This window comes from Phocoena phocoena, chromosome 12 (assembly GCF_963924675.1).
Source record: "Phocoena phocoena chromosome 12, mPhoPho1.1, whole genome shotgun sequence".
Classification (NCBI taxonomy): domain Eukaryota; kingdom Metazoa; phylum Chordata; class Mammalia; order Artiodactyla; family Phocoenidae; genus Phocoena; species Phocoena phocoena.
This window is the reverse complement of record NC_089230.1, coordinates 47,166,407-47,192,170: the sequence shown is the minus strand read 5'-3', so window position 1 is coordinate 47,192,170 and position 25,764 is coordinate 47,166,407. Positions and strand designations below refer to the sequence as shown.

At 37.4% G+C, this 25,764-nt stretch overlaps 1 protein-coding gene across 1 annotated transcript in view; it reads right to left on the bottom strand.

Annotated features, from left to right (window-relative positions):
- LAMA4 (laminin subunit alpha 4) overlaps positions 1 to 25,764 on the bottom strand; it is a 149,830-nt gene that overhangs the window by 8,324 nt on the left and 115,742 nt on the right. Inside the window, exons 19-33 of the mRNA XM_065888640.1 lie at positions 23,691 to 23,867; positions 22,872 to 23,017; positions 22,047 to 22,209; positions 21,031 to 21,164; positions 20,441 to 20,612; positions 17,239 to 17,370; positions 15,660 to 15,802; positions 13,928 to 14,066; positions 13,335 to 13,472; positions 11,569 to 11,702; positions 10,487 to 10,651; positions 8,474 to 8,627; positions 3,389 to 3,576; positions 1,912 to 2,101; positions 1,013 to 1,168 (exon numbers count right to left, since the gene is read on the bottom strand). Coding sequence (XP_065744712.1) covers positions 1,013 to 1,168; positions 1,912 to 2,101; positions 3,389 to 3,576; positions 8,474 to 8,627; positions 10,487 to 10,651; positions 11,569 to 11,702; positions 13,335 to 13,472; positions 13,928 to 14,066; positions 15,660 to 15,802; positions 17,239 to 17,370; positions 20,441 to 20,612; positions 21,031 to 21,164; positions 22,047 to 22,209; positions 22,872 to 23,017; positions 23,691 to 23,867 — 2,331 coding nt within the window. The remainder of the gene's footprint in view (positions 1 to 1,012; positions 1,169 to 1,911; positions 2,102 to 3,388; positions 3,577 to 8,473; positions 8,628 to 10,486; positions 10,652 to 11,568; positions 11,703 to 13,334; positions 13,473 to 13,927; positions 14,067 to 15,659; positions 15,803 to 17,238; positions 17,371 to 20,440; positions 20,613 to 21,030; positions 21,165 to 22,046; positions 22,210 to 22,871; positions 23,018 to 23,690; positions 23,868 to 25,764) is intronic.

The following is a 25,764-nucleotide window of genomic DNA, read 5'->3' as shown; positions in this document are numbered from 1 at the left end:
CCGTTAAATCTACCATGGCTAAATAAACAGCAGAAAGCTTGCTTCACTGTCTTCATTGTTTTGTGGTTGAGCATTTATCATACTACAGAACATGGAACACGGGCCACTTGAGATAACTGATTTCACACTGCTTTGGAAATCTTTCTTTTAAAGAAGTTATCATGGAATTGTGGGTACTTACCTAAAATCTAATTAAACATGAACATTTTCCCCCTTTTTTGCTTTATCCACATATATTAACAGATCTTAGAAGTATATTAATTCTTTGTGTTAAAGTCAAATCTATATTTATGTTAAAAAAACTTAGTCCTTTGATGCATTCCTTTATTGCTAGATAATTTTTAAAGGTCCAATATTTTAAATTACAAAAATAATGTTGTTGTTGTTTTCTACTATATCCTCATGTCTCCCCAGGGGTAACCACATTTCCTTGCACATTTACAAATTGTGTGTATGTGTGTGTGTATAAGAAACGAAAATGAGATCATAGTTTACATAAGGGCCTGAAAGGCTTTTTTCATCCAATAATATATTGATATAATGGAATGACTTGCTTTCTTTTTTGGTTTTTTTTTTTTTTTTTTGGCTGTGCCACATGGCTTGCAGGATCTTAGCTCCCCAACCAGGGATTGAACCCAGGCCATGGCAGTGAAAGCACTGAGTCCTAACCACTGGACCGCCAGGGAATTCTTTCTTGGGTATTTTTTTAAGATTAAAAGTATGGTTACTTGCTGAACAAATAAGCATCTCCTTGAGACATAAATTTTCATGATAGTTTGTATCTCTGAAACATTTTTCATCTCACCTCTACCCTAGAATCAAAAGATCACTCTGGGCTTTGTAATGTCACAGGGTGGACAGACAACCTCAGGACAATACCCACTTATGTACCCCATCTCCAGCCAAACTACAGCTTTACTTTTGCCAGTTTCCTAATCGTAAAATGAGGGCCAGAGTAAATGATCTTCCAGCTCTAAAGGTCGATGGCTCTACCTGGTCACGTCTGGCTTACCTGGACATTTTTCACAGCCTTTCCAGGAGCCACACCTCCCAGATAAATAGGACCCTTGATTTTCCAGGTAGCTCCAGTAGGGGGAAGACTTTCTTCTAAGACTCGAAGACCATCAATTATCAGTCGGCCGCTGCTCTTTTCCCGAATAAATATCACCTGGATGGAGAGATGGACAATAGAGAAGGCTGTGTTGCCTCTCCTCCCAACTTTGCTACTGCAATGCCACAGAAGTTCTTTAAAAAAGTGGTCCTTTCATCTGAAGGTTAGGAGTCTCTTCCTTTAATGCTTGATTTAAAGTTATAGGCTTAATTTCCGAATACAGCTTATGTTTAGCAGAGTTCTCTGAGGCTCTGCCCAGCTGGCCAGCCCACGTGCTTTCTCTTGTAAATTTAATTATAATTAATTGTAATGCAGCTGACACTGCTTACTCTTTCCAGTATATACACACTGAATTGCTTTGATATTTAGGTTATTCTACCTGTTGTATCCTGTTGTCTTAACAGATTTACTCTTCACTTTGTACCTTCCATAGCTTAGTCTACGAGACACTCAGCAATCATTGAAAATTTAGAACATTATAGGCAGTGGAAAAAAAACCAGTCGAGTGAAATATCCTTAAAAACCAAACTTCGGTTTATGTTGGCCATTGATCTTTTGTTTAAAATAACTGCACTAAAAAAAAACTGATCTGTCAAAAATATTATACTCAGACTGTATTTCTTTTAAAATAATATGCTTCAAGATTTTTATAATGAGTTAATGAAGGCTTTGAAATTGAACATATAGCAACAGAATTTTTAAATGGATGTTTCTAGAAAAACCCCTGGTGGGTATTAGTGTCAGTCCATTTGACAGTGGTGGACATTGGCTGATAATAATATTCTCTGCCTTCAACTTACATCATGCCACAAACCATCATTGTATTTCTCTTGGCTTCTAATCTTCAGTTTCTTGTGGCCAACATTAAACATGAAAACCAAGCGGCCATGGGCTAAGAAGAGAGCCATGAAGTCATTCTCTTCTTGATCCGAGACATAGAAAATCATCCCATGGGAGGAACGTGTTTTCAGACGAATGGAAAACTGGGATCTGGTAAATGAGAAGAAAAAGCTTACCACCTGTCAAAGGAGACTGAGGGTGATCTCTAACTTTCCAAGGCAACAGAGTGTAAGGAAGAATAAAGCCATTCAATCTAATCCCAAGCAACATTCTTCTAATTATTAGTATTATTAGAAGATTAGAATAGAATACTATTAAAGATTAAATTAGAATACTAACATTCTTAGTATTATTAGTGAGTATCGGGTAAGTACTGCTAGTTCAAAAATGTAAATCCTTCTCCATTTCCTCACACAACAGGGATACATCCCACATTTAAGAAAGTGTTGTTTCAGTAAAGGATAATCTCATGTCTTCCTTTTAAAGTATGGTTGCAATTAGTTTAGTAAAAATCTTTATGTTAAAGAAGCTTCATGTGGACAAAATAGTAGTAATTAATATGCATATATAATTTTGCATAGAAACAATATGATTTGTGTACTGTCTAAAATACAGATTCAATTTTCTCCCTGTAAAAATTAATCGATGGATATCACATGCTAAAAACAGCTACCAGAATGTGTAGAAATTAAATAAAAATTTCAGAAATTTAGCTCTAGGCCATAGGTAAGATACATTTATGAGGCTAATTTCCAGTCTGATTAACTCTAAATTTTTCCTGAAGAATACAAAATACTGATTCTGCCCATTAGGAAAACAGGAAATTAGAAGGCATTAGGAGTTTCTTACTGAATGCACTGCTTGTATGAATGTTTGAAAGAGCTATATAAGACCTATATAAGAATATTTGGGTGCTAACAGTTTACAAAGAAATCTTCAATAATACTAAGTAACCTGGAGATTTGTGAAATACCAGGAAGAGTGATGAACTTTAGAGATAGCTTGAGGGCCAACAGAGATACAAGCGCATTTGTATTTTCAGTGTCTTTCCTTATTAACCTTCCAGCAGTTCAGATGCATTCCCATTTACAATCTGAAAGCAGTTTGTATGGGGGAGGGAAGGTGATAGCAAGGTTAAATGATGAGTCATTTAAAATTTACCCCATCTTCCTTTCTTTGATTGTCTTTTCTTTTTGATAAAGTACAGCAAACTCCTAGGAGAATGCTGTTTTATGCACCTTACTTTTGGGAAGAAAGTCACAGAGAATGTTATTTGTTGGACAGTATGAATCATGTACTATTTAGTATTTGTTTTGATGATAAACGAATACGATTAATTTGGCACAGAAAAATTATAGGAAAAGGATGACATATGGCAAATAAGGATGCAGCCCAGCCATGGCATCCAGTTTCTGAAAGGATAGTATGTTACTTTACTTTTCACCAAAATCTCCTTTTAAGTGTTCAAACTCTTGGCGGCTGTTGGCTGTCCCTCCGTACTGATAGGCGTGCTCTATTGCTCTAGGGCTGTTGGAAAGGTGGCAGTGAGAGTCTCTTGGAACATTCCTCTCTAGGAATTTCGGGCCAACAGGATCCCATGAAGGAGCATCTTTGCTTTTCTCTCCCTATAAGAATAGGCAACGAATCATTTAAGGGACAAAACTGACATACTAGTAGCAAAAATTCATTTTTGATTTTCTTATCATTAATAATGATGATAAATAATTCAAGGGTATATTATCTGTGCATTTTCCACTCATAAAATACTAGGCCTCTCTCTCCCTTCCTCTACCACCATAAGCAAATGCCAGCAGTAGCTGCAGCAGTAACAACAACAAACAACAACAGAGTATGTTAACAAATCCAAAATTCTAGTCTGTGATAGTGAAGCTATAGAGACAAGTGCTCTGTGATGTAAATTAAATGCACATCTTAATCAATGATGAAAAATGAAAAAGCTGGCAATAAAATAACCTTGAGACAAATCAATAAAATCCTCATATCATATGCAACAATATCACTTGAATACACATATTATTATTTACACATCCTGTATAAAAAGTTAACAACTTAGTAACATCTTCAAAATATTTAAGAATATTTTTGGTGATATGTAGCAAACCTATGTGACAGGATATAAAACAATTTTTAAAAACTATCTTGTGCTCTTAAAATTGCACTACTGATTTTAAAATTTAGAATTGTGAAACTATAGACTACTATTTAATGGTCATTTAGTCAATTTCTGAAGCAAAAGTACATGCAAGTAAATCTGAGCATTCATCTACTTATTTATTCAAGCAAATGTTTATTGCGTACCTAGTAGGTAGGAGTGAAGGGGAAAGAAATCAACGTTTCTGCGTGCCTTCCATGGGCAGTGTGTGGTGGGGAATAGAAAGGTGAGTGAGACGTGCTTCCTGTTTTTTAAGGACTGAAAATTGATTTGGAAGAATAGGCTTTTAAACAACAAATTGGAAGACAGGTTGTTGCTGGACAGAAAGGACCTTAGATGACTTGGTAAAGAATGGGGTCTTGTGTTTAGGTGATGAGGAGACACTCAGGTTTTAAAAGCAGGGAGTGGCCTGATCTGACCCACTTGGGAAGAAATCCTGCAACAAAGCAAGGGTGGAGAGAGAGGAAATGTTTGGCACTAGGGAGAATTGGAGAACACAGTAAGAGTCAGGATGAGACACAGGATTAGAGGAGAAAAGACAATTTCTGGTTCAGGCTGTTGAATGAATGCACACATTTAGTTTTCCTCCTCCCTAATTCCCACTGAAATGTCAGAAGAACTATACACATGAAAATAAATCCACAATAGTCCTGGAAGTCTATGAGGCTTTCTACTAGTCGAACAAAGCAGTGTGGAATTTCCAGAAGATAATAATATGGATTGGAACAGACTGACAATAAAATTCTTAATCTCATATGGGCAAAATATAAGACCTCCAAAAAAAATCAGTGTTCCAGGCAAATCCCAGAATTACCCTCAAAATACAGGTATGGTGGGCAGAGGGCAGATGAATGAATTAAAGGGCAGACCAGCTGTGCCAGTGCCCTGCTCTCAGGGCAGAGGCTCTTAAAGTTGGGTCCTGATACTGGAAACGCTCTCAGTGGTGGTTAGATTGGAGAAAGTGAAGTGGTGCTCAGAGACTCACCTGTCCTAAAGAAAAGCCCACCTGGTTCTACCATCCCTTCTTCCATTCCTCACATAGTTGTCAGGACTCAGATCCTGATTCACTGCTATAGAAGCAAGCCTTCTCTCTTGGATGGAGGAAGTACATCCAGTCACCAATGTGTTTTTGGTTGGCCCAGGCTCTCACCTATAAATAACGGCCATAGCTTCAAGCTACGGGTGGGCAGAACGGGCTGGAGTGGAGCTTCAGGGAGACTCTTTTCCTCTAATGTATCTTGGGAAATTTCCCCTGACTCCACACTGTATTCCAACCCCAGTGGAGTAACAAGCCTTATAATGGGAGATTGATCACCTTTGTCTCATTGAGGAACAAAGCTGGAAATGGTGTGCACGTGGCATGGAGGGTGCGGGTGAGAGATTGGTGGGGGTCGGGGACTTTCCCCAACTCTGGCCATTCTTCATTCTCTCCATTCCAGTGGAGAGGATCTCACTTTTCCTCAACCAGTGTATCCACTTAGCTGTGAGAGGAGAGTGACAGTAACTTAGACAACAGGGGCTCAGCAAAGCAGGGCTTGTTGGATCACGAGTCTCAATTGACCAGCCTTGCCTTTCTCTGCTTCACCGTGGGACTACATGGACTAGGACCTGTCTTCTGTCTGCTGCAAAAATTAATAAAATTTATATATGGCAACCAAATACCCTAAATCCTCTGTGGATATATGCTCTGAATAACAATAAAAAAAGAAAAGTTATAATTTAATCAATTGCTTTGCTACCATATAACACAGAGACTCAGTTTACTATCCCAAAATGGGTACGTGTGTGTGGATTCCCACTAAACCCCGCTAGACTTGACTTTACCAGTGTAATTTCTTTCTCTGAAGGTCTATTAGTTGCAATCCAACTGGTGGTACCAATTTCAATTTAGCAAGATTCTTTTGTTTCAGATTATAGCCAAACTGGTTGAGCTACTTAAGACAAAGAGGGAAATGTGTTATAAGGATATAGGAGTATCTTCTGCAATCCAAGAAAAGAAAGTGTAGTGGGGGTCCTACCACAGGCAAGAATCAGGAATTGGAAAGCTAGGAAGAATTAAGGCACTCCTTATCTGGATGTTTCTGGTATCTCAGCGTTGTTTTTCTCAGTGTTTGCTTTCATTCTCCTTTTCTCTGCAGGACAGCTTTCTGCCTTTTTCTATAAAGAGTATATTATTTGTGCATTTTCCATTTATGAACTATTAGGCCTCTCATAATAACCATAATAAATAAATTCTATAATAAATTAAAATGTGATAGGTGCTATGGAAAAAAGAACAACTAGGAAAAGATAAAAGATCAGTAGTAGTGGTAGAAGGCAGGAGGTGGGCTGGGGTATAAAATAAGGGCTAAGATACATCAACATTGAAAAAACAAACAACCCAGTTAAAAAATAGGAAGAAGACCTGAATAGACACCTTTCCAAAGAGGAGATGCCAAAAGCCAACAGGCACATGAAAAGATGCTTAACATCACTAATCATCAGGGAAATGCAAATCAAAACCACAGTGAGATACCACCTCACACCTGTCAGAATCGCTATCATCAAAAAGAACACAAATTGGTGAGGATGTGGAGAAAAAGGAACCCTCTTACACTGTTGGTGGGGATGTAAATTGGTGCAGCTACTGTGAAAAATAGTATGGAGGTACCTCAAAAAACTAAAAATAGAACTACCATATGACCCAGCAATTCCACTACTGGACATATATCTGAAAAAACAAAAACTCTGATTTGACAAGATACACGCACCCCAATGTTCACAGCAGCATTGTTTACAATTGCCAAGATATGGAAGCAACCTAAATGGCCATCAACAGATGAACAGATAAAAAGATGTGGTATATATATACACAATGGAATACTAATCAGCCATAAAAAAGAACAAAATGTTGCCATTTGCAGCAACATGGATGGACTTGGAGGCATTATGCGAAGTGAAATAAGTCAGAGAAAGACAAATACTGTATGATGTCACATATGTGGAATCTAAAAAATACAACAAACTAGTGAATATAACAAAAAAAGAAGCAGACTCAGAGAGAACAATCTAGTGGTTACCAGTAGGGGGAGGAAAAGGCGGAGGGACAATATAGGGGTAGGGAAATAAGAGGTACAAACTATTAGGTATAAAATAGGCTACATGGATATATTATACAACATGGGGAATACAGCCAATATTTTATAACAACTACACGTGGAGTATAACCTTTAAAAATTGTGAGTCACTATATTTATACCTGTAACATATTATACAGCAACTATACTTCAATTTTAAAAAAACAAATAAAATAAAATAGGGGTTAAGGTAGGGCTCACTGAGCAGATGACAGTTGGGCAGTCCTAGAAGGCGAAGGAGTTGTCCATGCAGATATTTGGGGGAAGAGTGGTCCAGGCAAGAGGAAAGCTCAAGTGAGGATCTTAGGCAGGAGTGAACATGGCCTGTTTTAGAAATAGCCAGGAGATCAATGGGAGGAGAAGAGTGAGTGTGGGAAAGAGGCCTGGAAAATATAGGGCCTCTTATGACATTGTAGGAACTTGAGCATTTACTCTGAGTGAAGTGGGGGGCCACTTTGAGCAGAGGAGTAACATGATAGCGCATGTTTAAAAGGATCTGGTTGTTGTGCTGAGAATATACTATTGGGCAACAAGGTAAAAGCAGGGAGTCTTCTTGGGAGGCTATTACAGTAATTCATATGGGAGATGATGATGGCTTGGACCAGGATGGGAGCACTGGTACTTGAGTGCATTGTTAACATCTGACCAGGAAGGAGTAGGGAGGGTTAGATTGAAAGAATGAGAAGGAATTAGACTTTCGCTTGTAATGAAGGCAAATAGTGTACATGCTAGGAGTAAATGAACGAGAAAGAAGAGTCATCAGTGAACGCAATTTAGGACTCAAGAATTTGATGAAAGAGCTGCCCTAGTTGATAGCACAGGTCAACTGTGTGAGTGGTTAAAATGAAGGTCAAGAAAGGAGGGGAAAACAGGGTAAGATCAGAAACTAATAATTTCCATGACTGTGACAGAAACCAGAGATAGTTATGTGAAAGCAAATGATACTAGAGAATTAGCACAATAAATAATATATATTATAAAGTACAGAGTAATTTTAACCATTGTAATGAAAAGTAGTTGGAAGTATGAGTAAAAGCTTATTCAAACTGTTTTTCTGGGAACAAGAAAAGATACAACAAATCTGGTAAACTGCAATATCAGATACTACAAGAATCGTATCTTTCATATGTACACAGTTGCAAACAAGAGTAAATTCTATAAAGCATCAGTGTCTAGAATTGTGTGTGTGGAATACAAGGGCAATCAAGAAGTTGGCACGGCATTATCTTTTACCTTTTTATTCTGACTTGTTTCAGGCTTTGAGGATTTTTTTCCTTTTTTGTGAAGGAGAAACAATGGCGAAGACTCAATAGGACACTCATAAAGAGAAGTATGGACCTTTTCAGAATACCGCTGGAAATCTTCGACCTCCACATCTCTATCCAACCTGTGTTTGTAACAGAGGAAAGAAAAACCTTAAAAATGTTGTTTAGAATTACATGATGAAACTATGGCAGTCAAAGAACTTTAGCAATTAAAATGTGTGTGTGTGCACACGTACATGATGGGCCTTTATCCACCAACCACTACCTTAATGAGAACCCTTGAAATGATCATTTAACCAATTAACCAATAACTTTGTACCTGGCACCAGCACATTCTGACAGATGAACATGTTTTCCCTCACCATGCTCTGGATGATGGAGACCTCATCTGTGTTACTTAATCTGTATTAAATTCCTTCCTTGCATGTTTTTGTACTCAGGGGGCCCTCACTGTCTCTGTTTTTTTTTTTTTTTTTTTTGTCTTTGTTAAGTACAAAACAAAAATGGAGCGTACAGAATGGGAGAAGATATTTGCAAATAATATATCTGATAAAGGGTTAATATACAAAATACACAAAGAACTCATACAATTCAAGGTAAAAAAAACAAACAACTTGATTTAAAAAGGGGGCAGAGGACCTAAGTAGACATTTCTCCAAAGAAGACATACAGATGGCCAACAGACATGTGAAAAGATGCTCAACAACACTAATCACCGGGGAAATGCAAATCAAAACTATAAAGAGATTACCACCTCACACCTGTCAGAATGCCTGTCATAAAAAAGACAAGATATAACAAGTGTTAGTGAGGATGTGCTAACCCTCAATATAAACTGGTGCAGCCACTATGCTGTATGGAGGTTCCCCAAAACATTAAAAATAGAACTGCCATATGATCCAGCAATTCCATTGCTGGGTATTTACAGAAGAAAACAAAAACACTAATTTGAAAAGATATATGTACCCCTATGTTCATTGCAGCATTATTTACAATAGCCACAATATGGAAGCAACCTAAGTGTCTACTGATAGATGAATGGATAAAGATGCAGTATATATATGTATATGGAATATTATTCAGCCACAAAAAATGAAATCTTGCCATGTGTGACATGGATGGATCTAGAGGGTATTATGTTAAGTGAAATAAGTCAGATGGAGAAAGACAGATACTACATGACTTCACTTATATGTGGAATCTAAAAAACAAAACAGACAACAAAACAGAAACAGAGCCATAGATACAGACAGCAAATGGGTGGCTGCCAAAGGGGAGGTGGGGGTGCAAAACCAGTGAAGAGGGTTAAGAGGTACAAGCCCCTCTTACAACATAAATAAGCCCCTGGCGTGTAACAAACAGCAAAAGGGATACAGTCGATAATACTGTAATAACGGTATGGGGACAGATGGTTAGCAGACTTATCTTGGTGAGCATTTCATAACATATGCAAATGTCAAATCACTATGTAGTACACCTGAAATTAACATAATACTGTATGTCAACTAAATTTCAATAAAAGAAAAATGATGACAAAAATGAAGTCATGCATTAAATTAAAAAAGACTTTCTGAGACCTTTAAGGATGATTTGGGTATGTTGCTCTGTACTATACCATTGATAATAAGTACAGAAATAATCGCATTTAATATTTATAGTTTGCTGTACGCCAGGTGCTTTATGCACATTATCTCATTTAATCCTCATAACAAGTCTACCAGGCAGGCCCTGTTATTATCTGCAATTTGCAGGTGAAGAAATGAAGGCTTACTTAGCCAATGTCATACAGAAATTAAAAGGCAAAACACCTACACACAAACCCAAGTGTGTCAGTTTCTCAAGCACATGCAAGCTTTTAATTACTACCCTCTAATGCCTCTGATATTTCATAGTTCTAAGTTTTAACACCATAAATATTTTCATTATCAACTTAATCTTCTTTATCAATCATGCAGATTTATGAATAATAAAAATATTATACCTGGTAAAGTAGGCATTGCTTATACAGCCAGTGAAATTAGCATACTGGGGACTGATGGGTGAGCCACCGAAGTAGAACTTCTTTTCATCTGCTTGTGTCTGTTCCACTTTTCCTTTGGTAGGGTTCTTACTCCCAAGTCTGCTTTTATCTACTATCAATTCATACCTGTAAGGAAAAAGCTTCTTTAAGCACTACACAGCTAACATTTTACCTCGAGTTCCATTCTAGGTTGCAGGTTTTCTCATGGTATTGAAATGGAACATCTGGTTAATGACAAGATAACAAGTTGCCAAACTCTTCGTGAGACTCAGGATAAAACGGCTGACTATGTCTATATGCAGAAAAGACTCTCCAAACTATGACTAGAATTTAAACCCATAGAAGCAAGTTAAGATGACTAGTCATCGGCAACTTTTTATTTTTTTCCTTGGTGTGGAAAAATCAGAACATAAATCATGGTGATCATTTAATCACACTTGTGGGAAACTATTTTCATTGTAAAGCACACTGATAGTGATTGGAAATGGTGTCTTGAAAAGACCTATTAATGTTTTTTATAATGGGAGGGCTCCATAGAAGTGGACATAGAATAGCAGCAGTCTACAACGGAAATTCCTTTTTTTTCCAGAAAGACTTTCTTTTTATGAAAAAGAAACTCAGTATTACATATTTTAAAGATAAAGTTATTAGACTTTTAAAAATGTGGCCGTAAATGCAACATTCTCAATTGTTTAATTAAAACCTAATGAAACCAATTATTTGCTGAGCTCCTTCTATGTGCAAAACACTGCACTCCATTTAGTAAGTGCTATGTGCAGGTACTTCTCTCAAGGAGATTATAGCTTATGGTTTCACTGGGAAAAAAACTTTACATACCTGTTAGTTAATTTTATAGTGATTTATTTGGCATGTCTTAAAAATTAATATCAATTTTTAAAAAGAAGGTAAGTTGTTCCTTCTATCATTTTTTTAAACACTATAAAAGTAATAATATAGCCTATTATTCACAGTGGTCACTGGACAGAATCATGCCCTACAGATAAAGCCATCTGGTAGAAAGAAAATAAAGTGAGGAGCTGTACCTTGCAGGGGAGACAGAGGTAATGATGAAGTGGGGCAGCCCGTCATTATACTGCTTATCTGCCGACTGCACCTTGATTCCCTTTACATCCATGATCACAGTGCCATTATCCAATGAAATGGAGAACACGTCTGACTGAAATGCAAGCACAGGTTTTTTAACTAGGGAGGCCAGGTATCCAAAAGATGGACACGTCTTCAACACTTACTTAATGGGATTGCTTAAAGGAACACCCATCGTGTGGGAAATTTGCTTGAAAAATAATTTCTATGAACAACAACAACAAAATACTCTATTGCTTGTATTGGTGTCACCTATAAAATCAGATACATTTCAATGGAAAGAGGAATTTCCTGTATTTTGAACTGAAGATTTCAGGTGATTTTGTCATGCTAAGTAGTTGTCATCCCAGCATCAGTTACTTTCTTAACTCAGGCATTTCTATTCTGTCATCAGTCTCACTTTTGAAAAGGCAATATTTGAATTTCCTTGGGGATGTAGCTAGATGACCAGGCATAGGTTAATTTGCTAATGTGGCTTTTAAAAATGTTTCACTTTTCATCTACAGAGAAAGAAAAATTTTAAAATAACAGAAGTTAACATCTTTTTCTGAATTTGCTTATTGCTTGTCTTAAAATATTGGCAAAATGATAATCTTCCTTCTCTTCCCTATGTGGGCATCAACCTCTACAGTTAGCCCTCAACTTTTGTGGACAAAAGGTATTATTTAACTAACCATGGTAATCTGAGGCAGATTTGGTGGCAGAGGTCCTACAAAGTGTTTTGGGTAAATTCTCACAGATGCTACTGATTTAAATTGGATATAAATGTGACAGATACAAGGTAATAAGAATGAAAAGTAAAAGCTGCTTTTATAAATCATATTATGACCTGGTCCATCAGTGTATATATTGGTGATGACCTTTTCAGAGATAAATCAGTTAGAACTTAAGGTCACCAAACTTTTACAAACCTTATTTTATTCTCAACACAGCATATCTTTATAAGCTAAGCTACAGTGTTCTATACCAAATTCAAGAACTATTTCACAAACTGAATCACACATGAGTTTGTATATATACACAGAGGTTCTTAACATTTTTTGTGCTATGCACTCTTTTGGCAGTTTGGTGATACATATGGACCCCTTCATAAAATATTTTAAAATCACTGAACAAAATATGTAGGAATACAAAGGAAACCAATTACATTGAAATACAGTTTCAAAATATTGAAACAATAAATATGTGATATAGTTATATATGTACTTCTACATTAAGGCACTAAATAATAAAATCTATTAGCAGATCTAATAACTACTGCAATTTAGAAGTAGCAATGAGCAAAAATATTTTGAGATACCTGTGACTACTATAATGTGCAATGAAAAATACCTGTGATTTCTATTAATGACAAAGTGACAGGTACTGCTAATATTACTGTGGTTTGTTGCCAACATTCACAATTGAAGAAAATGCTAAATTGTAGTTAGAGAAAATAAAGTTGTAATTTTTTCTCACCTAGTTCACAGACCCACTGAATTCTTTCCATGAACCCCTGAGAGGTGGGTCTATGAAGCCCAGGTTAAAAACTCCTCACATACAACATATATAATATTTTACTAAGTGTCGGAAATGAGACATTTGTGTGTGTACACGAGTCAAAATTAATCTGAATTGAAAATCACTTTTAAGGTGCTTAAAAGTATTTTTAACAGACAAAACAATTACCACAAAGAAGATTCCACAGGGAAAAACAAATACTTACCCCTGAAGCATAATAGAACAGTAACCCATTTGGCTGTAATGTTCGGAAATTAAAACCTCCCTCAAAGCCATCGAAAAAAGATATTTTCTGAATTGAAGCAATGAAACTCTGTCCATTGAAATATGCTCTGCGAGATATCTGTGTGCCAAAGAAAGTAGGAATACAGTGTTTGGATAATTATCAAAAAGCTTAAAATGCCCATTTCTTACATACCAAAGGCCTTATCTGCTAGTTCCTATGTTAATAGTTATGTTTTAATTTCTGGTTTATACTGAAATTCAGGCATGCTAGCCTTTCTTCTGTATGCCTCTAAAAGATGGGGTTTCAGCTTCCCTACTTCCTCCACCATGAGTGAGTGAAGATGCTCACGCAGCCTCTCTGGGCTTTGGTAGCCCCAACCATTGAAAAGTGAAGCAACTGGACAAGTCACAGAGGATCCCCACAAGCCTTTTTAGCTTAATGATTCTTCTTTCCACTGGTGGCAGAAAAGAGCCCAAGGTGTACACAGGATTACAGAGAAAAGAGCTTTTTCAGCTTTTAAGAGCAGTACGTTTCTTGTCTATTTATTAAAAACCTTTTGATCGTGTACTTACAAGAGAGTCTTCTGGGCATCCATAACCAACTCCCAGGGTTTCTGTCTGTTCTAATAAATTGAAATCTTTCTTTTGGAACTGGAAACCCTTCATACATCCTCTGAAATTGATATCCAGGGGAAGGTGTACTCTTAGGGTCCTGGAAAAGAAAATTAGTCTTTACTGATATAGCCATGATGATGATGGTAGTGGTGGTGATGATGATGTTACCCTACATATGTAGGATATAAAAATTTGATTTTATTTATAGTTATTTTTAATAGCTGTATAATTATTCATATTCTCATGCCTTCTTTCATAAGCACACAGTAATGTCTAATCTTTGCATACAAAACAGCTTTATTCTGCATGAAGCCAATTTGTTTACTTCTTTATAATTTTCAAGATCCTTTAACTTACATTAGCTCATTTTATCTGTATAACAATTCAGTGATATAGATGGTGATGTTATTATTTCCCTTTTACAGATGATTAATAGGTTGAACCATAATGAACTGACATATATATGGGTCAAAAATTGGCAGTTTCACATGGTTTACCTATAAAGTGAAACAGAAATATTAAGTAATTTTTTTAATGTCACAAGTGGTAAGTTAGGATTTGAACCCGGGTCTTCAGTCTTCCACTAATCCACTTGGGTCATGAACTCATTTACTTGTCCTTAATGTATCTGCAACACACTAATCAACTAAGGCTAGAGAAGTTTTTAGTGAACGTTGGGCCTCTGGAGCAATAGGAAAGTAAGAAATCCTTTATCTTTAAGATTAAGGATGACATTTTGCTCAAAACTGTAATCCTAGCACCCATCATTATGGCTAATAGATAGGAAGTACCCAAGAACATATTATTGGATATTGTATGAATATGAAGTTAATTTTGAGCAAGTTACAATGACTTCCATGTATTTTAGGTGAACACTGGCCAAATTAAGGGGTAACAGTCCCACTTTACTCTGCTCTGACAAGATCATACCTGCATGATCACGCTAATTGACAGACTGAGGTGCACATACAGCAACCATAATGGTTAAATATCCCATGTGGCATGGCTGAAGGAAATGAAGAGGATATTTAGTTTGGAAAGGAAGCTTACGGTTGGGGCCTCATCCCAGAACAATTAGAATTTCTGGAGCATGGTCATGGGTAACGATGTTTATAAAAGTTCTCTAGTTTATTCTAATGTGAAGCAGGGTTGAGAGTGACTGGACTGGAATATCCTAAAGTTGTCTCTCAGTTTTAAGAGTCTCTGATGCTATGAACTGATGGTAGTGAGACAGCTGAAATTTTGAATATATTAATGTTTCATTATACTTAATTCACAACCCCCACAGGCTTAAAATTTTTGTTTACCCTAAGATGCTATTTGAGAGTTCAAATAAGTCTAAATTAATACTAAAACAAAGTAAATGAACACAACGTTTCTTTGTTTTCACATAATACACATGCTCCACCTTTCCTCTTGTGGATAAGAAATACTGCATTAGACTATGTTCTAAGAGTAATAATAATTAAAGAAATCTGTAGATCACATCTACTAGATGACAATTTAAGGGGGTCATGAGGACTAGCTGCACAGGGCCCATGGGTGAATGGCTGTGTGTGTGCTTCTGTAAACGTGTACAAGTGTAGTAGGTGGGAATGCTCAAACATTTACTACACCTCTCCTGGATGTTGAATCCTCAGCCCAGTGCTTCGTTAGGAACAAGCAGCTTAACAACAGCAAAAAAGCTTACCTTGATTCTAAGATTTCTGGGGGAGCTCCTCCAATGTATATGTCTGTAAAAGGTACTTTCATCTTTTCATTGTCCATGCTCTTGACATGTCGTCTGTCAACTACCAAAATCATTTTCTTATCATTGTGGTAAATGATTGAGATCTGGGAGAAATAGTGCATAGTAAGTTGATCACTGCTTAACAATCACCTTTTTGAAGACTGCTATATATTTTAATTATTCTGGTTGTAAGAGCTGGGCCTCCATGTTCTTATGCTTGTTTGTTCACAAAGCGGGGTATAAGATCTTCCTTTCTTACTCACAGACATGAAAACTCTTACTTACATAACCAGAAGTTCATATTTGCTGGAGAAGGGTTTCCATATGGAGATAGGGCTAGCCCAAGAAAAATTTTACTATGAGACCAACTGTTTTATTTTGCCCCTCTGAGGGGATTCAGGAAAAAAATTATAAACAGTTACCTTCTGGGCCCTGGACTGAATGCTGCCAGGTGTCATTTTTTGGTGGTGTAGTGAGATGCTTTAATGAATGTGGGAAAGTGCCAGTCAGAGAAATAGTTAAAATATTCTTTGTAAACCATCCTCATGAAGGCTATGGACTTTGAACTGAAAAGAGAAATATAGCCTCTAGTCTCTCCATTTCAGTTCAACTTAAAAGATATTATGCCTTTTATATATTTTATTAAAGTGTAGATTTAAAGTAGCTGTTAGTGAAAATAGAAGAAATATATTATCAGTATACTTCACATCTGTTCAGGACTAAAGAGCACTCTTTGTGGGTTTTCTTTATAAGAAAATCTGTATTAGTATTTTCTAAGTTTTGGATAAATGGTTTAAAAGGAAATGATTTACTTATATCTACTCTTTTTACATTTAATGGGACTCAAGGAAAAAGCAAAAAAATGGCTGTGTATCTACACTCTCATTTTCAACAAATGTATAGAAGTGCCATCATAATCAAGAGATAGAGTATTAATGGGAGTCTTTTGATCAATGAAGCAATTAAAATGAATCTTCACTGACTCTTTTATTAGAAACTCCAATATGGGACTTCCCTTGTAGCACAGTGGTTAAGAGTCCACCTGCCAATGCAGGGGACATGGGTTCGATCCCTGGTCTGGGAAGATTCCACATGCCGCGGAGCTACTAAGCCCGTGTGCCACAACTACTGAGCCTGTGTGCCACAACTACTGAAGCCCACGCGCATACAGCCTGTGCTCTGCAACAAGAGAAGCCACCGCAATGAGAAGCCTGCACACCGCAATGAAGAGCAGCCCCCGCTCATGGCAACTAGAGAAAGCCTGTGCACAGCAAAGAAGAACCAACGCAGCCAAAAATAAATAAATAAATAAATAAATTTATTAAAACAAACAAACAACTCCAGTATGATAAAATATCCATTCTTTTAAAGCAAATGTTATCCTGGAGTTGAGTAGGTGAGGGCCTTTCACTTGGTTTTTATATGTGAAGGTGTTCAGTTTAATTACTTTCTCACCTATCTCATTTGACCATCTGATTAGATCAGTAGATCTAAATACAAATAAAACAAAACAAAATACTCAAACTGCAACGATCAGTACCTCATGGTATTTTGCATCATTAATTTGAGCTTTCTTCATTGTGTCTTCAAGATGCACAGGGCCGTTGCTAAACCCAAAGTCATAGGACACATGTAGGTAACCATTGCGCATTTCCAGGCTGAAAAACATACTCTGTGGAGAAGACAAAAAGTTATAAGATGTGAGCGTCTGCTATTATGAAAGAGAAGGTTTAGCTGAATTTGAGAAATAACACTGTATTCTTTATTATTGAAACTGTTTGCAGACTAAAGAAGTCTCATGATATTCTTATTATGAAATAAAAATCACAACTACATCCATATCAGCGGTTATGTCTCATTTATACACCAAAATTTTAATATTTATCTACAATTTAAAACAACTATCTTCTATTGTTTTTCATTTACTTTGTGAATTAATGAAATTTAAAATTTACCTTATTGACCTTTAACAATCTTGAAAACAGAGTATTATAGACCATATGTATTCAAACTGCCCTTTTTTAAGGCAACATTTCAAAGTTATAACAGGCCAGTAGATGTGATTACAGTTCACTTTAAGAGCAAAACTGGTTAACACTGAAAAAGAATTCCAAGGTATGCTGAAAAGAATCTTAGAAAATTATCAGCAAATATGGACCTAAGAAAAAGAGGGCCATTCCTGTGTTATTTTGAAACACTGGAGTTATGTAGATAAATATGGAATTATTATGCACTTGGACCATGTGATATTCAAGAACCAAAGTAATTCTGTAACACTCAAGTAATTTACTGGTCAGGCTTGCTTGTTTTAGAAGATAGTTCATAGACACAAGAATTCAATGGATTTTCGGGACTTCCCTGATGGTCCGGTTGTTAAGACTCTGCACTTCCAATGCACGGGGGTGCGGGTTTGATACCTGGTCAGGGAGCTAAGATCCCACATGCCTCTCAGCCAAAAAACCAAAACATAAAAACAGAAGCAATATTGTAACAAATTCAATAAAGACTGAAAAAAAAAAGAAGAATTCAATGGATTTGAAAAATAAAGTATTATGGAAAGTCCCTATTTCACAGAAAGTGATCTTTTGGGCAGAATTTATATACTCTTGAGAATGTGGAACAAAATCCACTGAGGTATAGAAAGAAAATATTTCAACTTCTATTTATACTCATTTTAAAACTCTAAAATAGAGAAAGAAGCTAACTTTTAATATTTAATACATGGATTGACTCTGGGCCTTCATTTTGTCCTTTGGATGGATTTTCATGGGATTTAGATTCACACAGTATGTGAGGCTTTGAGAATGAAGTTCCACACTTGAAGGCAGGCCATGGCCCCCCCACTCATTTCTTTGTGTTTAGCCTATTGCAATTATTGACGTTTATGTGTGCCTGGGTATGTGGATTTATGAGTGAGGTCACTTAATAATAGACTATTTACAGTAATTTTCTACTGAGATACAGTGATGTGAAAATATTTTGAGACATGTAGATGTTTGCAGATTATTTCCTGTAAGTTACTAAAAATGCTGTTAAGTTTCAAGAGGGTTACACATTTTCCTTATAAAATGAATTATTATTCTAAATTTACTGACCTTTATTTGTGATGACAAATGTCTTTTAGTAGTATAAAACCTACTAGCTACTAAAAAAAAACATACTTGATCTGTAATTTCAAGGTAGGGGCATTGTAACAATGGATGAGAAACTATTTTGGCAGGGAAGAAAGTTGTACTCTGGAGAGATGTTTTTTTTTTAAAAAAATTATGTATGTATGTATGTGTGTATTTATTTATTTATGTAGTTATTTATTTATGGCTGCATTGGGTCTTGGTTGCTGCACGCGGGCTTTCTCTAGTTGTGGCAAGCGGGAGCTGCTCTTCATTGCAGTGCGTGGGCTTCTCATTGCGGTGGCTTCTCTTGTTGTGGAGTATGGGCTCTAGGTGCACGGGCTTCAGTAGTTGTGGCACATGGGCTCAGTAGTTGTGGCTTGCAGGCTCTAGAGCACAGGCTCAGTAGTTGTAGTGCATGGGCTTAGCTGCTCCGCGGCGTGTGGGATCTTCCCAGACCAGGGCTCGAACCCATGTCCCCTGCATTGGCAGGCGGATTCTTAACCACTGTGCCACCAGGGAAGCCCTGGGGAGATGGTTTTTAAAAAATGTATATGGAAAAGTTTTCTATTGGTAAGTAAATTTGTTGATGAAAAGAATGTAAGTATACTACCATAAAAACTCTCATATCTGCACTATTAAAACATTTCTGGAAAGAAATTTCTAACCTGTTTAAAAGTCTTTCAAATGAAGATTTTTAACCGTCTTGAATTCCTTTGTTAAAGTTTACAAAATGATACGATATCTGATTACCTTGCAAGAACTGACATCAGGAAAGATGAAAATCTGCCAGCTGAATTTCAAAGACAACTTTTGCCAATTGGTGAATGAGACTGAATAACCGTACCATGATTTAGTAAGCACAGCCAATCATATATTTCCTACATTTTTATTTATATGAGGTATCTTGTCTAGTTATGATAGCCAATAGAACTTAGTATTGAAATAAACTGGACTCAGGACAAAACTTGTATCACAATGCGTTTAATGAGACTTTCAAAAATACTTAAGCATGTTTAATTACACTGTTCTCACTAACACTGCCATTAATAATTCTTGTATCATTAGCAAAAAATTAATTTTATTTTACTTCATCTTTATTTTAAAATTGTATTTATTTTTATTCAGTTTTATATAAATTATCTTTTTCCTAGTTTTGAATATTATATTCATATGTAGTATATCATTAATAAATAAAGAGATGTATGTGTGTGTGTGTGTATATGTATATAAATATATATATACACACACACACACACACACACATATATTAAGCATGCAAACTTCTTTTTAACTGATTAGGGCATATGATTTAAAAAGTCAGTGCTAAATTTCTGTAGACACATGCTCGCCTAGATCTTGGTGCTGATTTTCCTTAAAGTTCCCTTAGTTTATTAAAGGGGTTATATTTAATATACATCCAAAAACGTACTGCAGGGAAATGCATCTCATGGCTGCTTTTACTTACTGCTGACATCATTTCCCTGAAGGAAAAAAACCCAATTTTGCTTTCTAAGCTAAAACGTCAGTTTGATGGCATGACACACTCAACCTGGGAAGGTTCCTAGAAACATGCACAGCAGAAAGTAAAGGCAATAAGAGAGAAGATGTAGAATTTTTATTTTTACTCACTCCATTGACCATCAGGAGCACAAGGCCGTTGTCAGCTGGTGTTCTAACTTCTATGTCAAAGCGAGTCACCTGACCGAATTTCCCTCTCCTTGTGATATCCCTCACCACGGCATAACTAGAACCATCGAAAAAATAGCTGGCAGCCCGACTCTGAGTAAAGGCCAGTTTATCTCTGAAATAAAAATACAAGGATCATATGAATATGACAGCTTCTGTTATGCTTTTCAAATGAGGCCCTTTTAACCCATTCTCACGACATTTTTCATGGGCCTTAATAGCATTTAAATGAAGTCCTGATGTCTGCATTTTTCTCTACCCTATGTGCTAAGATAACAGAAGGTTCCAGTGAGACCCCAGTCTCTGGAATCTGAAACCAAAGCTGCAAACAAGTAGTTTAACACTTTTAATAATAGTGCATGCTCATTATGGTAGAGAAGAACTGAAAAGTTGTGTGCAGGCATGACTATTATGCAGTTTCAAAACTGGTTTCCCCCCAAAAAAGACTGAAAACCTGAATATTTACCCACACTTGTCTCATCTGCAGCTCTTGCATGGCTATCAAATTTTTAGTACTCTTAACACGTTCTTACCTGGCACAGGGCACTGATTTGGAGGGATCCATATTATAGATGTGCTTAAAGTTGTACAAGCTGATCACATCATTGTTCAAAGTGGCCAATTCCAGGCAGCCAACGAAGCCAGGCAGGTTTAAGCTGGCAGGGAGCTGTGAAACAAGGTGAAGTCAACTGTGACATGACCACATCTCATCCAGTCCACACAGATCAGGCAGTGAGACAACAGTAGGTCAAGGGGACCTTCCCACTGATAGAAATATCTTTCTAGACCTGAGTTTGTGTCTATTCTATGCTAAACCATCTAGAATAACAAAGATTTTTCAGTTGTCCATATCTTAGCAGAGAGGGTGGGGTTTACTGAGCATATAATATGTGCCAGTCACACACCTGACTGGATTCATGACCAAAGTCAATCCTTACACCAGCTCTGTGAGGTAGGTATTCCTGTCCTCACATAAAGAGAGGGAAAAGTAATTCTCAGAGGGGTTCAATAATGTGCCTCTCACTAGTGAGTAACAGTTCTGCAACTGAAATCCTGGATCAACTCCCTGTCTTCCTGGGCTTTTCCTGTATCTGCCCTTCAACAGGTCTCATCTCCCCTCCTAGACCCCACCCCCTCCCTCATCCTAGGTATTTCATTTCATGCCTGTATATTAGCTGAGATAACAGAATTTTTGAAACTGTCGTCTGTAAACCTGAAGACTAGCTATAAACCCACAAGGTACAGACATTCCTGCAGTAGGTGGGGGTAATTAATTACATATGCATGTATCAGAATGAAATAAATTGATATTCAAGTGTTAGATATAGCTTGAAAGTATTTGACACTATGAAAATATGGGTAGCACAGACCAGATTTAAGCAGCAGATTTATAGATCCTAATTCAGAATTCTACCACCCACTGAGCTAAACTCTTTTTTTTAAGATATTAAGGTTTCCATCCAAGCGCTGAATCACTGTAGGCTTTATGGACTTCTAAAAACAATCACTATAGATTTGCAATAAGTCAAAATATAGCTGGACAGCTCACCTTGAAGTTTGAAGGCACGCCACCAACATAAAACACAGTGTCCTCAGGATCCAGATCCAATAAGGAGTCATCTCCCGCAAATTCCCCCTTTTTAATAAACTTTTCTTCTGCGGTGCTACTTAGACTTGGGACTGTTAAAAACACCTTTCCGTGTTTTCCTACCCTGTTCAGATAAAGAATTTTCACTCTTTATTAGCCAGATAATTTGTAGAAAATATGTTTTTTTTTTTTTTTTTGTGATACACGGGCCTCTCACTGTTGTGGCCTCTCCCGTTGCGGAGCAGAGGCTCCGGATGCGCAGGCTCAGCGGCCATGGCTCAGGAGCCGCTCCACGGCATGTGGGATCTTCTCGGACCGGGGCACGAACCCGTGTCCCCTGCATCGGCAGGCGGACTCTCAACCACTGAGCCACCAGGGAAGCCCGAAAATATGTTTTTTTTTTTTTAAATGTCAAAATGTGAATGTCCCTTCATCACAGAATTGGTGATTTGATTTTGTCACTTTCATAAGCATTTATATAATGTCAACAATCAAAGGGAAAGGGGAAAAAAGACATTCCATCTTGGAATCAATTCATGGATTGGCCAGATTAAAAACATCTAATAATCAGATTGCTCTTTAGAAGTGATGACTATTCTTTCTGATTTTTTGTTTTCCACTAAGGTGTTTGTGAAGGAGTATAGGAATAATGGAAGAAAGAGGAGCAACATCCATAGAAAGACTGTGTGTGTGTGTGTGTGTGTGTGTGTGTGCGCGTGCATGAGTGCATTCAACAGATTTTTTATGAAATTTGCAGATGAGCCCTGTGTCACGGATTCACTTTACCTTTCAATCTTGACAATGCTGAAGTAAGCAGGCCAGGAACTGACAGGCTTGGAGTCCAGGGGAATCTCTACATCCTTAGTTCCCAAGTTATAAACGTACACCAGGTTATCATTTTTGATTGCAAGACCCATGTACTCTTTTTTGGCCTGAAATGTCAAGAAGTCTCTTAAATAAAATCCATATGAATGAATATCATCTTTCGTTCTCATTTCTTTAAAAGACAATTAGCAATCCAGATGCTTGGCTGTATATAAGGCACGTCTGGCTTGAATTATTACCAAAGTGCCCATTAGACTGGGCAGCGCCCCGTTCTTTGCAGCCTCCCTGTGGCTGCATCAGTGTGCTGCCCCTACCCCCGATCCCTCCATGCCTGTCCAAATATACCTTGGGCAGGAAGGCAAGCAACTGTGGGCTTGTGGACATTTGATGGCTGTCAGGAGTGTGCTAACCTTGTTTGGTTAATCTGGGGATATAATGCAGCCTGGCAATACCGATTGCTATGCACCTTCAAAGCAGGGTTCAGCATTAAACATAATAGGTCTCTGTACTCTGGGTGTCTTTGAAATGCTGCATTCAGACTCCTCAGAGTTAGCAGTGTGAGGCCGATATGAAGAAACCACAGAAATATCCCACACAGAGAAGGAATTACTTGTCCTAAAGTCACTACTTTAGTCTTGGCCTTAAAATGGTCTATACCTTTTGAGGTGCTAGAATAGAAATTTTGTTTATTTGCACAGGTAGCTTTGTTTTAAGGCAAGAGAAAAAGCACTTATCTTTCCTTTCAACATTATTCCATCATTTACAACCACATGCTCTTACGTTTTTGCTTCCGAGGTATAGGACGAACTGATCTGCAGTCCCACCCAGCTCTGGTTGCTTCACAGGAGGAGGCTTCATGTACAGGCTCAGGGATGTAAAGGTCTTTAAGTCATCCATTCTGGCTTTGGGATGCACTTCGACTGCCGACTGACCATCAAACATCATGGAGACTTGGATCTGGAGTTACAAAATTATTCTATTAAACGTACCCTGCAGAAATGGGCATAGTGCTTTCCCATGGTACTCAATGGGCTTCCCTCATTCCTTATGAGGTCTCTGAGCTTTACCCATGACCTCCAAGCCTTTGTTTACTTATGTCCTCAAATTGTTGGAGAAAGGATTTAAGGAAGATAATACAGTTTAAATTTAAAGTGAGGTGAAAGAAAGCAGAACAAAAAGGTGACAAAGTAGGTCTAAGAATGAGGATAAATATGCATTCCACAATGAACTACATATTTGGTTAAGGTGAACTAAACCGCTTGAAGGGATACTTGGTCAGTTATACAATTCACAACGCCCATAAAATTAACAACTAATTGATCAGGAGAATAATAACTAATCTTGGGTACTAATATAGCTAGGACCTTTTCCCTAGGGTCTTCAAAAGAGGAGCATGGGGTGAGGCTGTGAGCAATATCCTTGACCATGTCTGGACAGTTGGGAGGGGTCTAGAGGCCAGCTTTGAAGTCTTAGATGGGGTCTTAAAACCTGGCTCTGCCACTTACTAGCTATGGAACCATGAGCAAATCACTTAACCTGTAGTTTCCTCATCTGTAAAATGAGGACAATAAATTTGTTATGAGAATGAAACCAGATGATAACTGTAAAGTGTTTTCCAGTGCCTGGCTTTATCATTATAATAACTGTACTGATGAGTTCATTAAGATGTTTCTTATAATGATCCTTAGAAAGGCATCACAACAAAGCAGGATTTAGTAAATACATTTCTAAGAGGCCCAATATAACGTGCTGAACTGCTCTGATTCGAGGTGACTTTCAGAGTATTAATAAGTAGATGGACTGTGTATATTCATGTCGTTTATGCAAATATTTATGAATAAGTAGATGTATTACATAACTGAATAATATTAATTTGATTAATACTGATGGTCAGTGAGTTCAAGATTATATTTCCAAGTGCCTAGAGAGCAGCTGTCTTATGTTGCCAGTTGAGTAAAGCACAATAAATCTTAATGAACAATCAAGCAGTGTATGGGATTAAAGTTCCTTTGTAAAAACTGAGAGTTTGAAAAAGATGTATATATGCATAGAAAGCATCTCCCTTTGGGGAGCTGTGTGGGCCCCAAAGGCATTGCCAAGACTCTCTTCAGAAAATGGTTTCAGGTGATTAAGGCCCCCCAAATTCTACCCCACAGAAATAAAACTACCAGAAGGCATTCACAGAAACCTAGCATTGGAAATGCCACTTCTTGACAATAAATCTTTTTTGAAACGTTCTTCAAGGTATCTAAAAAAGGTGATTTGTGGGGTGGGACCAATTATCATATATCATTTAAAAGTTGGGGGCTTCCCTGGTGGCGCAGTGGTTGAGAGTTCGCCTGCTGATGCAGGGGGACACGGGTTCGTGCCCCGGTCCAGGAAGATCCCACATGCCGCAGAGCAGCTGGGCCCGTGAGCCATGGCTTCTGAGCCTGTGCGTCTGGAGCCTGTGCTACGCAACGGGAGAGGCCACAACAGTGAGAGACCCACATACCGCAAAAAAAAAAAAAAAAAAAAAAGTTGGGTATATTTACCAATAATAATTTCCTTCATTACAAATAGTTGATTTCCAGTTCTTAATTCTGTCAGTAATTAGGACCAACAGTCTGTTCAGGCTGACTCTCAATTGAAAAAATAAAACCATATAATTTGGTTGTAAAAAATAATGCTGGTCTATAAATTAATAAAAAACAAATTAGAAAGGGGGCCAAGAACAAGCCATGTTTCGCCACACTGAAAATGTTAATTGCTGTGTCAGGATATTTCCCATCAACGCCAGCACTGGTTATGGTGTTGTGTTGCTTCTGTATAGCATCTCAGGATGAGGTCTTTGTTGAAATTGTTCAGTTTAGCT